At 35.6% G+C, this 16129-nt stretch overlaps 1 protein-coding gene across 1 annotated transcript in view; it reads left to right on the top strand.

Annotated features, from left to right (window-relative positions):
- The window catches only part of tspan15 (tetraspanin 15), a 52040-nt gene that overhangs the window by 19324 nt on the left and 16587 nt on the right, over nt 1-16129 (top strand). The window contains exons 3-4 of the mRNA XM_015059527.1: nt 2208-2282; nt 4841-4936. Coding sequence (XP_014915013.1) covers nt 2208-2282; nt 4841-4936 — 171 coding nt within the window. The remainder of the gene's footprint in view (nt 1-2207; nt 2283-4840; nt 4937-16129) is intronic.

Genomic DNA, 16129 nt, shown 5'->3' with positions numbered 1-16129 from the left:
ATTCCTGCCTGCCCTAGGCTGGCCTTCGAGGAAACCAAGTTGCTGGCCAGTAGCTAACAACTCCTGTCACAGAGCCGTTCTCGCCTATATGTTGTAATATGATCACAGTAGATGCGGTACCTGGGCAGTAATGGTAGCTTAAGATGATCATTTCACCTTTTTCTTATTAGTTTTAGTAGATGTGTGTTGCTAGCTCAGCGAGTTGGTTGAATAAATTTTTAAAACTGTGAAGGTAAATTCATTTTGTTAATAAACTCTGATATATTTGAGAGACGTTGTTTATTCCATACACATAGTGTAGCATCCTGCTGTGTTTTATTATTACTTTAAAAATAATAATAAAACAAGGAGGATAAATAACTGAGACCAAATTCATTGATTTATTCGATATATATATTATTTCTCTGTTAAAAGTGGTGTCTGACTTTGATTTTTTTTTAACCTATATTACTATTTTTATTGATGATTTCCATAAGGAATTACGATAGTTATTCATAGGTGAAGTGAAACCGACTCAAATACATTTTGATGCTTTAAAGCAGCGACATCCTGGACATGTTGGCAGTCCTTAAATATTTCACATTAAAACATACTATGTCTTGTCTATTCATTTTACAAAACAATGTTTTTCTTTACCAAACCAGTGTCTTAATGCTCCTTCTGAATTCGTAAACATTTCCACTAATCTCTTGAGACTTTTTGGAGTTTATGAGTTCCTTCAGATTGATTTGGGAACTCTGTGCAGTTTCTGCTTCTGAAGTAATATTTGCTAATCAGAAGCGACGCTGTTGAATTACCTTCATTTATGCTCCATCTGGCGGATTGTTGATCACTTTAGAAAAAAACACTTTGTCTCTACCGAGAAAAAAAACGTTGATAAAAGCTTCTTGGAAGTTCTTGAAATACAATTTATCATGGTATTTTTCCACAAACGGGATGTAAAAATTAAAGTAGATCCATATTCTGATGGCTTTTTGTTTTTTTTTTATTGTAAACATGTTGGTCTAATTTCAACCTTGAAAGCACTGAACCATAGAAGTTTGTTCACAAACCGATGAGAAATATCGCATCTTATTCTGCAATTCAAAAATCAGTCAATCAAATTTTATTTGTATAGCACATTTCAGCAGCAACGCATTTCAAAGTGCTTTACATAATTGAAATAAAAACAGTATGTGATATTGAATAAACAGTGAGAAAGAGAGACATTTTGAAAAAGATTAAAAAAGATAAAAACATTAGACTGTGACAGAGAAATAAAAAGAAGTTAATAACTAGATGAAAAGTAAAGATAAAAACATCAAAGACATTAAAACCCGCAATTTAGCCATAAGCAACTCTAAACAGGTGGGTTAGTGTAGGGGGGTTAGGGTTCCTGGTTTTAGTGAGAATGCGAGCAGCAGCGTTCTGGATCAGCTGCAGCTGTTTGATTGATTTGTTAGACATGTGAAGACGCTGTTGCAGTAATCAATGCAGCTAAAGATAAATGCATGGATGAAAAATGTTGATGTAAAGAAAGTTTGTCTCATTTGGTGAAATGGGATTTATGTCATCTGCTTTTTGAAACATCTAAAGTATAACCTGGACTCTTTCAGACCTACAATGCAAATGAGAGGAAAGATTTTATGCTGATTGTGTAATTTATTTAAAAAAATGTTTAAAATGCATAAAAGGTAAATTCATCATTTCTACTTTGATACAAATCAAGAGAAGGTGCTACTAATCAAATAAATGCGATTTCCTGATCTGAAAGTTTCGCCTCCTCTCTGAGGTGATTTTGTGGAAAGAAGTAGAAGGAAATAAACTTCAACGTAGACACAGATTTTTCAGAAAAAAATCATCTTTTAGTTATGTCAAAATTGGATCCACATGCTTTTGCATACAAAGAAACACATTAGGGTAACTCTTATTTTAATCAAAATGTTTTTATTCTTGTACTAATCAGATTTCTATTGGAATATGACAACGGCAGAATAATTGCCTTTCTAAGTATGACTATATAGCACTGTTTAAAATAAAACCTTGATATGCAGAACAGTTTTGAAGGTTTAAACTTTTAAACAGTTCTGTTGAGAGAGCGGAAATGAATTGAATCTCCAAAAAGAGAATAAAAACTGTGGCAGATGAGGCATTTTTGTTTCTGAGCTTTTCTTGAATTTGTTGATGCCTTGTTGACTAATTTCTCTCCTTTCTTTGCTTTGTCCCAGTTCATGTACACCCTGCTAGCTTGCCTGATCCTGGAGCTGCTGGGAGGAGTATTGGGACTGGCGTTTCGCGATAAGGTGAGCTACCTGAGGTCTTTTAATTTGAAATGTTTCTACAGCTGGATGGACCTGAGAGAGTGATGTAGCAGAGAATCAGTCAGCATGCCAACGTTAAACAAACCAAAGTCATTATCATTTGCATGTTATCAGTTTTTCCTTGCTCTGTGGTGTTTTCTCCATTCCAATATCCTCCTGTCGTTTTGTTTCTCTTATTGTATTTTATAATCTGTCTTCAGTTTATCTCCTCATTGCATCACAGCAACACATCCAGCTAGAAGTAAATAATGCAAAGTGATTTTGTTTGTTTGCAACCAGAACGACAAAAGCTCCTACCCACAAAACAAACAGCCGCATGAATAAACAATCACGAATAAACAATCCTCTGAAAATAAGAGCAAGAAAACGCCTAAACTGTCTGAGATGGTTATGGTCAGTATAGGGCAATATGGGCTATGCTGGTTTTCTTGCACACAAAACATTTCTACTTGTTGAAAGTGGATCCTTTAAAAGGATCCATGATTAGTTGTAACAATCAGCTTTATCTGAGAAATATTTATTTTAGATGTAAAAGCCAATACTGTAATAATACTGCTACAATAATGGGGAAGCCTTCAGAATGGACACTTATCCATCAGACGGTCACCAAAGTGCCAGAAAAAGGAACGCCACAGTAGCTCAAGAACCAGTTTGAAGACTTATCTCAACCATGTCCGCTGCTGTGTTTCATCAAGTCAACAGTCAGCACAGCCATCTGTCAGTAAATGTCAAAGCAATTCATGCTTCCCTCTTCTGTGAAGCTTTACAGGGTGCTTTGTTTTTGTTTTTTTTCAGCTGGGCTTGGCATCTGCCCACAAAGCCACCAGAGCCAATACCAAATTCAATAAAAGCATGCGTTCTCTGTGCTTCATTTGCCATCAGACTCTCCTGGCTTAAACCGCAAAGAGAATCTGCGGAGTGTTTGAATCTGCGGAGTGTTTGAATCTGCGGAGTGTTTGAATCTGCGGAGTGTTTGAATCTGCGGAGTGTTTGACTCTGCGGAGTGTTTGAATCTGCGGAGTGTTTGAATCTGCGGAGTGTTTGAATCTGCGGAGTGTTTTGGTCCGCGGAGTATTATAAACAGGAAGATGAGACACCAGAGTCAGCAAGGCCACAAATTAAAGCAAGCTATACTGCTGTAAGAAGCTACATGTACCTGTAAAACAATAATCACTTAACCAAAAGAAAAACGTAAAATATTTCACTCTGTGCATAAGGAATGTATTGTATAAATGTGATATTAGGAAATCAGGTTGTTGTTATTTTTAGATTAAATCTGAATAGAGATACAATGATCTCTATAAAGATCATTATACATCAGGTTGACTTCACATAAAGTATATCGGGAAAATTAACACAAATGAATTAAAGAAACTACTATGAATACAAGAGAAGGATTTATTTTAAAAAACTAAGTTACTATCAATATTAAAAACGATTGTACTTCAGTTCAAGGGACTCAGGTGGAGAGTTAAAACTGTTTTTCACTCTTTAAATAAAAAAAAAATGTCCGATAGTAATTTCCTAAAAAAAATACAATAAGATTTGATGTTTTCTTTTATGAGTTTGTCTTCACACCTGCCTGGATTAACTTAGAGCAGATTTTCCTGCTTTTGATTTTTGATTGTGCTTTACATGACAAAATGGAGGCATGCATAAACTTTTTTTATTATTATTTTTGATTTCTTAAATTTTCCTGTACTAGTTTTGTCTTGTTTGTGTATGGGGAAAGGTTAAAAACTGACCGAAAATGATAATAATCACCAGTCTTTAATTCTACTTTTAAGTACTTTCACCAAGCATTGCCTTTTCTGTTATTTCAAGGAAATGCTCTACCTCAGTCAATGGTAATTTTCTATACAAGAACCAGCATTTCCTCCTACATTGTTTTGATTTATTAGTTAAATTAGGATGAAAATAATGCAGTACTGCATTATGGAAGCCAGACTTATTTCAATTTTCTGGTTATACGAATGTAAATTTCTATACATTTGCTTTCTAAAGTAAAGACCCCCGTGGAATAATTTCAGTGCTCTTAGACAGCACTGCACACTGAGACTACAGTTAGCTTTTTTATTTTTATTTTTTTCGTATTCATCTAAAAATGCACCAGAATGTTTTTGAGTGGATGCAGCCTTCATGTAGAGATATCGTCGTAATATTTCTAACAGAGCAAACGTTTTCTGGAGAGAATCTGCTAATGTGAAATGCATTTGTGAGGACCGGCTCAGATGAAAATTAGAGCCTAATTGTTTGTCCATCACCAGAAACTCTTCTGTGATCATGACAGTTCAGAGTCTAAAGTTAAACATTTTCCACTCTGGCTGTGTTAATGCAACCACTCCAGACTTCGTCGTCTGCACCAGATTGTGACTGACAGATGTGAGCGGTCAAAGTGTTGTGCTTTAATATTCCAGCCGGGGGAGATCAGTCACCTTCACTAATCGGCATTTGGTCACTCCGACTGCAGATCGGCTGTGTCAAAAGCCGTCCACCTTATTGACGAATCCTGACCGCTTTTTCTTTCTTCTTTCTTATAGACTCTTGACCTGGTGAACAAAAACATTAGGAAGGGCATAGAAAACTACTACGATGACCTAGACTTCAAAAACATCTTGGATTTCGTCCAGAAGAAGGTAAGGTGATGGCTTTGCTAACATTTGAGAAGACACAATGTATGGTAACATTTTAATTGAAGGAGTGTGGGTAAGACTGACCTCAACTCAGCCATAAAGATGAAACATCTGTAACCCTCCTATGTTCGTCTCAGGTCCAGTAGGTCGACTTCACGACAGACACGTTCAGGTTCACTGTATTTATTAAGACAATAAGAGGAAATGGTGGTTAACATCAGTCCAGCAGCTTCTGCCCCACAGTTACAAACAGCAACAGAAAAAGGGGGAGGAGCCTCAGTTACCGGTTGCTACGGTAACCACCAACTGCCAAGAGCAGCAACAGAGCTTAAAGCACCAATAAATATCTGGAGAAACAACTTAACTAAACAATGTAGATTCAAAGAATAAATAAACACATTTTGACAAACTTCACATTTATAATGTACATCCTATGTTAACACTGCAGCCTAAAGTGATCCACTTCCGATTTTCTGTCAAATCGGACTTTTTTGCCGTTCACACTTCCAAATATATGCGACCTGTAAGTGATCTCTAGTGTGAACGGCAAACGACCTGAAAGAAAAAACTTATTCGTCTTACTTATTCTTATTTATATTACAAATCAAGAACAAACTTTAGATCTAGAGAAACTCCTATTAGTTTAGATTGTGTAGTACTATTATCTTTTTTGTTGTTGCTACCTTTACCTTTTAGTCTGTCTTTTGATTTAGTAGTTTTGTTCTAATTCAGATAAAGCACTTTGAACTGCCTTGTTACTGAAAATGTGCTACATAAATAAAATAACCTTACCTCCATGTTTACGACAGTATTACGTCAGTCTTATGGCCACCCTTTATTGCTACCCAATACATAGTAGTAATCAGAGGAAATAAAGCAAGTGATCTCTTTTGTCTAACATCTTAAACTTTCCTGCAGCACCCAGTACAAACCTATTTCTCATGACCGGAAAAGTGCAGATTTATTACTAAAAGCAGGATCACTGATGTACTTAAATGTCCGCAGCATGTTCTGTGTTTGAAAAAGGAAGAAAAATGGTCCAAACTGTGTAGTGCTGCTGCTGTGCACCTGCTCTCAGAGCCATGCTCACAGCCTGAAGCTGCAGCTCTCTTTTTTTTTTTTTCTTTTTTATTATTAGCTTTTATGAAGCACACAAAGCTGCAGTGCCTGGAGACGGCACATTGAAGCTACACGGTGGTCAGCAACAAGCCCCACTGATTGGTACAGACAAGACAAATGCTCCTTCACTCGGATAACTAAGGGAATTAAGTCGTGACCAGCACCTGGGCCTTGATTAAATTGGCATTGAAACACCTCCAACCCAGATTTTTGAGATAAATTAGCCTAAAAACCTGCGCAATTAAAAACCAAACGAATGCCTTTGATTTAAGGGAACAAAATATTCATGAGCCAGCATGTCATTTCTCTGAATGGTGTTTGATACAACAAAGAGGGTGACGTTTGACTTTTCCTCCATGCTCCATGCTACTTACAGCTGAGTCATCACGCTGACCTTTAATGCCGTCGGAAGGAGGACCACGCTCGGCGAATACCTCCGCTTCTTTGTCACCATTAATAACAAGATTTATTTTTAACTTTGATTGGCAGTGTCCCTGGCTTTAGGTGAGGAAAACTCCAGATAGCTGCTCCAGACAAAACGACAGCTGCAAGGCAACCTGTTGGTATCGACTGCGTTGCTGTAAACACTCAACTATGAGATTAACGACTCGGTGGACAGGGAAGTTTTTCTGCAAATGCAATGATGCTTCACATAGTTTAAATGGGACGTATCATGCAAAATTAATTTCCATGTGGGTTTCTACTGCTTCTAAAAAGAATCAGCAAGTGCTTAAAAAACACTCACCTGGTTTTTGGTAATAAGTAATTTTTTGTTGTTGTGTGGAAACTGGGTTTTAAAAACCTCTGGAATGTGATGTCACAAATGAGCCTGTTACCTAGCAACCCTGGCTGAGCCCAGCCCGTTACCTAGCAACCCAAGCAGAACTCCAGCACGATTGCTCAGGTGGTTTTTACCGCTGTATGTGCTGTACAATGACTGCTGGGAAAGACAAGTGTTTTGTTGTTGACTTATCATCCAGAAACCACATGCTGTGCAGAAGGCTCCACTTCTGCTTCTCAAAGATGTACAGTTGTATAATTGTGCATCTGTTCTTAGCCTTTGTCATGTGTGAATGTCAAAGTTGAGTTGGGGTGAGTTCTAGCAGTTTATTTGGATTTAAAGTGATGAAAGATCCTAAAATAGCTCTTTGAAAATAGGCAGAACTGAGCAGACTAAAATTTTATTATAAAAGAATAATTTTCTGCAAAAAATGTAATGAACATGTTTTGTTTAGCCCATAGACATAAACTAACCTGTTCAAGAAAGTCTAGTAGGTCTCCTTTAAAATGATTACACTAGAGAACAATTCATGGTTTTTTTTGTTTCCATTTCAATTAATACACCACTCAATTGACCAAAGATGAGAACCAACCAAATTTTTCATGGTCGACTTTTATCAGTTATTGACAGGTCAAAATCAGAAGTATTACTATTTTTTTCCCTAGGCGATGTAAGCAGCAAAACTACTTTCTGATTAAATTGTCAAATTACATTTCAACAGCACATCGAATGTGATATGCCTACTTCAAAGATGCTCCACAAAATGTTTATTTCCTCATTTCTAGTCCAACTTTACATGCTTTTCAATTTGCCATCCAACACCACAAGGTAGAAAACCGTACAGCTTAAAATCAGACGTCTGTCATTTATTTTATTATCTGATTTGTAGTCTGTTTAGTTGGACTTTTTCTAAAAATACATTTTGCTGATAAAGCAACATCAAATAAAAATCAACTTGTTCTTCTGTCATCTTCTGTTTATGTTCTTTAACATTTTATGTCAGATGTTTGAATCTGATCTGTTACTGTTGCCTGTAAAACGTAATAACAAACCTGTTTATGTTGAAGAAAACGGCTTTTGGCTAAAATGTCTAAAACATTCTTCTTTTAAAGCGTTCGGTTAAAGAAAATGTTTCTTCTTTAAAATAAACATTTTGCAGGATATGCAGTGCCAAGCCAGTTCTTTGGGTTTTCATTTTACTTGTAAAATAGTCTTCACGTCTTTGACGGTGAAACCGAGCTTTGAAAGAAACTTATGGGTGCTATTATCCCATCACCTTCCTGTTGTCACAGTCCTTTTTCTCCTCTAATAGCCGCTTTTATGTTTTTATGGTGTTATGGTGTTCGGAGTTGCTGCTTTTGCAACCTTTCACTTCACCTCTTAACGTGATGCTGAAGTTGAACAGTCACATCTCACACTAGATGTCAATATTTGAGGCAAACAGAATTTTTTACACCAAATGTGGAAGATTTTTTATTTTTTTATCATAATTGAAACACTAACAGATGCCAGTCTTCGGTCAGAGCCTTTAAGTGCAAATTGGAGGTTGTGTTATCCATAAAGCATCTAAAATGTATCATGCAAATGTGTTGTTAAAATGTTACTCATCAGTATAATGTGTGCACAACTTTAGAAGATGGTTATTCTGACCTGTAATGTTTTACTTTTATCAGTAGTGTTAATTAATAATTACATAACTCATCAATTACTACTGCAGGGAAACTGCAGTAGTAATTGCAGTTTCCCTGCAGTTTAGTGCTGGTGATAAAAGAAAGTTATTGTTTTTACCATTTTCATCATTTCACTTTAAGTGAGATTTTCACCAAGCCAACATTTCTTTATTTAAAAATGTTTTAATAATCTAATATTTCCATGTTAAATGCGGTGTAGTCATCATCTATGACGCAGAAAATCATTATAAGATTGAAAATATCAGTTTCTGGACTAAATGAGCTTTCCAGTATAACCTAATTTTTCTAGTTATTATTCTTTAAAACTGTACCAATTGGAGACATGTTGCTGTTAGTGGTGGGACTCCATTAAAGCTTTTTATTAAGTTAGTTATAAGGTCTGCAATTAATCACTTTCTAATAAAACTATATATTAACAAAATAAATAAAATTTTCAATTCAAAACCCCTCTTGCTGATAAGTTATTAAATAAATTATAAATAATAAATTAAATAAGATATTTATTGTTTGTAATCAGTTTCTTAACCATCAGATTGGTGCAAATTGTTATTCTACAAATTCAGCTTTCCCTAGTTTTTATATTTAAATTTAATCTAGCATTTTCAGGTTGTTTTTGAAAACATTTTTACTTACAAACATTTTTCCAAAACAACTTCAACCACTTTTCTGGAGTTATGTAGGTATACTGTTTTTAAAATCCTTGCTATATTATTTTTTAAAAATGGTTAAATTGCAAATTGTTCTTAAATTATAAGTGATGTTGCTCATTTTTTCACTGACAAAACTGTTTTTGGGTTGTGTCCTGCTGTAAATTGTGGTCCTAAATTGCATCAGCTATCGATCGATCTATTTATCTATTGCCATGTCTTGAGTTTTTCCTGTGGTGAATCTTGCTCTTCATTGAAATCCTGTTTTCTGATGAAGATAATAATAACCAATAATAATAATAACACAGTGCTTCACTATTTTAGAATATAATTAAACAAACACTAGTCATAGAATCGGCTGCATCCCTTTGCAATTTAGGCGTAGAAAACATTTCTTTGTTACAGTTTTTACTCTGCAGCTGCAGCAAATGTCACAACAAACCCATTTAGACGTTTGGAGAAAAACTTCACTCTGTTTTGTATCTTGTTGACTGCAGAGGGGCCATGAATATTTATGAGTCAATTTTAAGCTTAGGCCCAAGGTGACCTTCAGGTACAACAATTGACCATGTGCAGGGCATTTTATACAAGTAAGCAATGCCTGTCATTAAAATGCAACAGCCAGCCTTGTCTGCATGTATTAAAATGCATCAGTTAAGTAACTTAGCCGTAAATCATTTTTCTGTCCAGACTTTTGATTTGATCAAGCGGCCGGGCCACTGTCTCTCAGGAAAGTACGGCTATGTCTAAAATGATCAAATTAAGTAAAGCAAAATGATATCCGTCGGTTCGATTGTACTCTGCTCCACTTTTCCAAAGAAACAGTCTGATGCTTGTTTCTCCTATGGATTTGACCGTCAGACCTGGACATGGATGCGATTTCCTAACCTAAACAATGCCATGGCATATGTTTTCTTACTGTTTGCCTGACTTATTTTAAACTCTTTGGTCAGGGGTGTCAAATTCATTTTTGTTTTGGGCCAAATCCAGATCAAAATGCTCTTAAAGGGCCGGTTGTCTGGGAACATATTGATAAAACTTGTTCACAAACTGTTAAAATATCAATGAATTCTTGAAATGAAATAATATTATTGAACATCTTTTCAGTCCCTCCAGGACTTTGTGGTTCTTTTTGTGATTTGCAATAAAATTGAAAGTGTTTGTGGGACTAATGTGAAAATATTTGTGCTTTACTTGCTGTATAGCTCATGGATTATAATCTAACATCAATTAAGGCTGAGGCAGCTGTTTAGTACAAGTAAGAAAGTTTTTGACAATTTTTGAGAAAAATCTGCAATAAACTCCCAATTGGCTCAAAAAACTGGGGATTTGTTCATTTTACGTGAATTTCCTTGATAATTCTCAAAAAACTGGAGAGACTGATATAATTTGGCAGTAAGCAGATAAAAACTGCATTGTTTTGATTGAAAACATAATATTTAAGCACACTTAGTGATTAGTCTAGAATCTAGAGGACCACATAAAAAGCTGTGGCGGGCCGGATTTGGCCCGCGGGCCTTGAGTTTGGCACGTCTTGGTGCTTCGCATAGGGCTTTAAAGTACACAATTGCTCACTTCACAAAGTTGCACCTCTGCACTCAGAGACAATTGCTTTCCTTCACAACACAATGGCCGCTGTAAGCACACGTTGCACGCTTTATCTCTTACGGCAATTTTAAGCTGAGCTTGTCAGATTGGCTTGTCTGACCGCAGTTAAGGCCATGTTGTCTTCTCTGCTAAACCTCGCAGAGAAAAGTATCAAAAGTGGGCAGAAGGGGCTCGAGTACAATTGTCTCTGAAGAAAGAAAAGAGACTTCAAACGCCTGTCACTACAAAATACTTCTCAACAGCAATTCAAATTTCTTGACCTTGAAATCTGCTAACATCCCAATCAGTGGAAATGGTCTGGAGATGATGCGGAAAACGGAGTGTAACCTCTTCATGTCGCCTTTGATTGGGAGTTGTTTTGACAGTATGAGGCTAATCTCCACAACATAAAGCAAGCACTTTCTGTTTGTGCAAAGAAACATTTGAATTGACAAATAACTATTTAACACCTGAGATTTGACATTTACTTACCAGGACTATGTCTACATGTCCAGGTGTCGGGTTGAAGTAGACTTACTCCTGCAAGTGACGTTCCAAGATCTCCATTCTTCCACACATATGGGACTGAAGAGAGTTTTGTTGAAGATCATAATCTTACTTTACTAATTTCTAACATCATGAAGCTTAAAAATGATCCATAATTAGTTTTATTGATTATTCCTTCCTGCTTGTAAAGTGAGAACAACTAAGTCAGCATTCTGACTACAATTATTATTATTAGTATTAATGTGGGCATTTTTAGTTTCCAATCCAAAGAGTGTGTTTTATAATAAATGGGAATAATTTATTTTTTAATTGGCTTTTTAGTGTGACATTAGCTCTTTCATTACGCAGCTTCTCTTCTGACTGGTTAGTCAGAAAAACTAACTAAAACAATCTTGAAGACTTGTTTTTTCCTCCATAAACTCTGGACATTAATTAATGACTTCCTTTTAGATCATTTCCCATTGTGTCCAGCTGAATTTAATTTGCATAATGACCAGTTATGGTTCTGTGAGTGGCCCTGTGGGCCAAAACTGGGACACTCCAGCTAATGAGCCATAAAATTAATTAAATTAAAAATGGAAAAATAAAAATGACCTGCTCAACAATAAACACATTTTTAATATAAAAATCTGTATATTATTAGACCCAAAACATGAAAAAGAGCTTCAGTTGTATTATTGAAACAGACAATTTCCCAATTATTTTTTATTTTGTTGGCATTCTTTTATTTTTTTGGCATTCTTGACTTGTGGTCCAGGGCCGAACAAAATAATTTCAAAGGCCACAAATGGCCCCCAAACCACACTTTGGACACTCCTGACTTAACGGTAAACCACAAAAACTTTAATAACTTTTTATAAATGTTGGTTTGTATCAGTTTGTATTTTCACCTCCAATACTTATCATAAAAACCTGCTTTAATCTGTAGTAGATTGTTATTGGTGTGTTATCTTTTTTATTATTAATTAGTCAAAGATTAGATGTTATAGATTTACAGAAATAAGTCTGATTAGTTTGAAATTTATTACCATTTTTTTCCATTTTAACAGATTTTCTTTAAACGTTTGGTTGGTTTTAAGCAAATTTTAACCCTAAAAACACAAATATTTCTCTGGATGTCTGGACTGAAGGTTTTGATTTGTTTTCATTTCAGTGAAACTCAATATCTGAATCATTCTAGTCTAGTTTGTATATCGGAGACCAAACTTTTGAGTTGTTCAAACTTTACCTTTTTCTTTTATTTGGTCCCTAAACTAATCTTTCACAGCGAGAACCTCATAAATCCCAGTTTTGCCGTCTCTTAACTTCTTACAACCCACTTGGACAGAGAAACGTCTGTTGATGAGAAATCCTGGTCATTTAATGTATTTGGGTTTTACAGCAGAACTCAATATGTTTTGCCACAAAAGGTTTTTTAACTTAAACCTTATAAGATTCTCCCATCACCTGTAACAGGCTAAATCTGCTCTTATCAGATCTCATAAAGGTATTTTTAAAGCTTTGGAGTCGAATCCTTTCAACTATGAACAAATTGGAGCCTGTGTGTGTGTGCGTGTGTGTGTGTGTGTTCTCTATATATTTGTGGAAATCTTTGGATGATCTCAAATCCAATACTTTCTCTCCTACACATTTCTTCTTTGGTCCATTTTTGATGTAATAATCACCATCTGAAAATTCATGAGTCATTTAAATGGAGACGAATCGTGGGGTTAAAAGTATTTCAAGAAGATTTCACAACCACACAGCAACAAATCAGTCAACTCATCAGTCTTATTGAACATCTGCGTCTAATATCTAATATCAAAAGGCTTTATTTTACCCATCTATCTGACAGGAAGTGGGTTTAGTACCGCCTGCAGCCATCCATGAGTCATTTGATGTGATGGTTTAGTCGTGGTTTGTTGCTGTAGATCCTCTGCTGCAGATCCTGTTTTGACAAGAGCTGTTTTTTTCATTGAATTATAGATCTATACTCCTCAGAGATCACAGCGAGACGCTTGTGTTTAATTTGCAGTTGGTGTCTCCACAGCCCCAATCCAGAAATATGAGCTTTAAAAAGCAACAATTTGTGGACCATAATCATCAACATTACAAGAAATAGATTCATTACTATGTGTAATGAATCTATGTGATACAGAAGTTTCACTTTCTTAAAAAGACATATTATTATTATTTTATATTTCTAGGATGTACCTGCATACATGCAGTTGAAAACAGATATTTACACAAACACTGAATAAAATGGACATCCACATTTTTTTTTCTCACTGTCTGAAGTTAAACCAAACCTCTCCTGTTTTAGTGCAGTTTAAATTACGCAAATTATTTCTGTTTCCTAAATCCCAGGAATCTTTCCTTGAATTCAGTACGACTGTCTTTTAAGCTGCATGATTTGGGTCAAACGCTTTGGGTTCAACTAAAACAGGTGTGATGGTGTTTTTGTTTTACCTTAGATCTGCCCATCTGAACAAAATATAAACAATTTGTGGATTCTGACTTTATAAGGCCTTGTTGTGTTTTCGAATACGTCTCTCCCGACTTGGTTTCTATTACTGTGAACATGCCTTGTTCTTTAGACACGACTGTGAAATTAATTTGAAGAGCTTCCCTGTTTAGCTAGTCATATAGTGCAGCTGCACTATATGTTTGCTTCTTGTTGCTCTTCTTCCCCTGTAACTGATTCAACAAGATGTGATATCTGATAAGATGACTGATGATGTTTTAGAAGAACTTCCTTAAAGTGCAATGTTAACAGCTGTATTGATGCATTTTCTGCCCATAATTTATAAATAAGAAACTTCTTTTAAGTGGCCATAGTTGCTGCTCATTTACTTCCACTGTTGCTTAATGATACACACATCATTTATGCACTTTTTATGAAATATGCTGTAGAAAAAGAAGGGCAACAATTGCTTGTATTAGAGGCACACATTGTTAATGTCTGATGTTTTTAAATAGCCCCAACCATTTGCATCCAAGCTTCTAATTAATCAATGGTAGAATATTTTGCACCAGATATGCAAGAAAATAAAATGTTGCAAAACATTTATTAAGTATATCAAAACTGTAGAGTTATTTGCTTCATTAACTTCAACTCTGCATGTAATCAGTCAATGCCAAATGAGCATTTTTGGTTTGGTGGCTGTAACTCGCCACTATTGAAGCAACATCTACCACAACAAAAACATTAAAAACCAGTGGTCCCACAACAGTTTTCTGGCTAATGCTTATGTTGGCCATTGTTATGAAGCAATGGCTCATCTCATGAGTTTTAAATTGCTGCTTTTTCAACTTCCTGCAGCAGCCAGCTGTGCTACAGTATTAACTCCAGAGCATCAATATGAACAGTAAAAACTGGAAAGACTGTTTTTGTAGTTTTTCTCTGTTATTTTAGCTTCATTAGCATCTCTGTGTATGAAACATTCAATATTTGTTGCCACTGCTCTTGTAAAGTTTCTGTTTACTTCCTATGACCTTCAGGCTTTTATGTCACAAAAGACATGACAGACTCAAGACATAAATATTTTTTTACTTTGCACTGGCAATCTAAAATATTTGCATTTCTTACAGAAGGAGACTCATTTATATATTCAGACCAATTTTATGATCTCTGTAAGATTGACCGATGGTATTTCTACGTTGGTGACGAAGCAGTACAACATGGAGGACACAGGTGTTCACTTCAAAAAGTGGGTTTTTATTTACCCCAAAAGTATGAAACAATTAAATAGGCAAGAAAATAAAGTTCACCTCAATGAACTAAACTCAAAAAATCATGACTAACAAAACTTCAAACAGACATAATCATCTTATGTGCTGAAATGACTTGCAGGGGAACTTAAATACTGGTAAATAATGTCTTTATGGCTCAGTAATGTGAATAAAATGAAACCCATTTATTACATAGATTCATGATTATCGAGTGATGATGAACTCTTGATGACTGTGGCTCTCAGCTATTGGAAATGTCTTGGAAAATGTCAGGAATCTCAGTAAACTTAAAAGTTACACAAGACTGTTAAACAAGTACATTGAAGATGATACAAATTTTATATGCACTTAGTACTTCATTGTGGCTCTTTTTTGCAGAAATCAGTGCAGGTTAGCATGGAGGTGATCAGGATGTGGCTCTGCTAATGTGTTGGAGGACCTTAATAGTATCTCTTTGTTATTGGGTTATATTCCTCCTTATATTACCTTTCTGATTCTTGGTGGAGTTTTGGTCACAGGATTTTTGCTTTTCACAATGTGAGAAGTGGCCACATTTTTTATTGGAAAAAGAAACCATCATCTTCATGCAACATGTCACTTTTACAGACCAGAAAATTAGGAATCAATTTCTTGTTTTGACAGATTTGTCCATTTCTTGCTAACTTTAATGATAGTTCCTAACTGATGTAGAAACAACTTCAGCAGCTAATTGGTGAGGATTAACTGGAAGTTAAGCTCGTTGTGTGTAACTGAATTATTTGATATCTTTATTATGAGTTTAGTCCAGTCTTCAACCTCTAATCCTACACAGTCATAATTCAGCTTTATTGGTGCCATGTAATGAAGAATGCTGGGACAGGATCCCCCATGTTTCACTCCGACAGTGAACAGCAGGTCATCAGTCCTCCGCCAACCCGTCTGCAAATTATTTAATTCTCTGAAGACCAAACTAGTTTGAGTTTTTCTTAGTAATTGACCTCTGAGGAGGATTTTTCTTCTTGTTATAAGAAAGATAAAAAGGAAAAAGATGACACGAAGAAGAGGTTGATCTGTAGCTCCAGTAGAGCCAGACATTGTTAAAGGGCACTGCTGTGTAGGGCTGAAACGATTCCTCGAATGATTCGAGTACCTCGATTACTAAAATTCCTCGAGG

This window comes from Poecilia latipinna, unplaced genomic scaffold (assembly GCF_001443285.1).
Source record: "Poecilia latipinna isolate Pla-1442-1.1 unplaced genomic scaffold, P_latipinna-1.0 Scaffold1633, whole genome shotgun sequence".
Taxonomy (NCBI): Eukaryota; Metazoa; Chordata; class Actinopteri; order Cyprinodontiformes; family Poeciliidae; genus Poecilia; species Poecilia latipinna.
The sequence above is the reverse complement of the archived record's forward strand: the minus strand, read 5'-3'. Positions and strand labels throughout refer to the sequence as shown.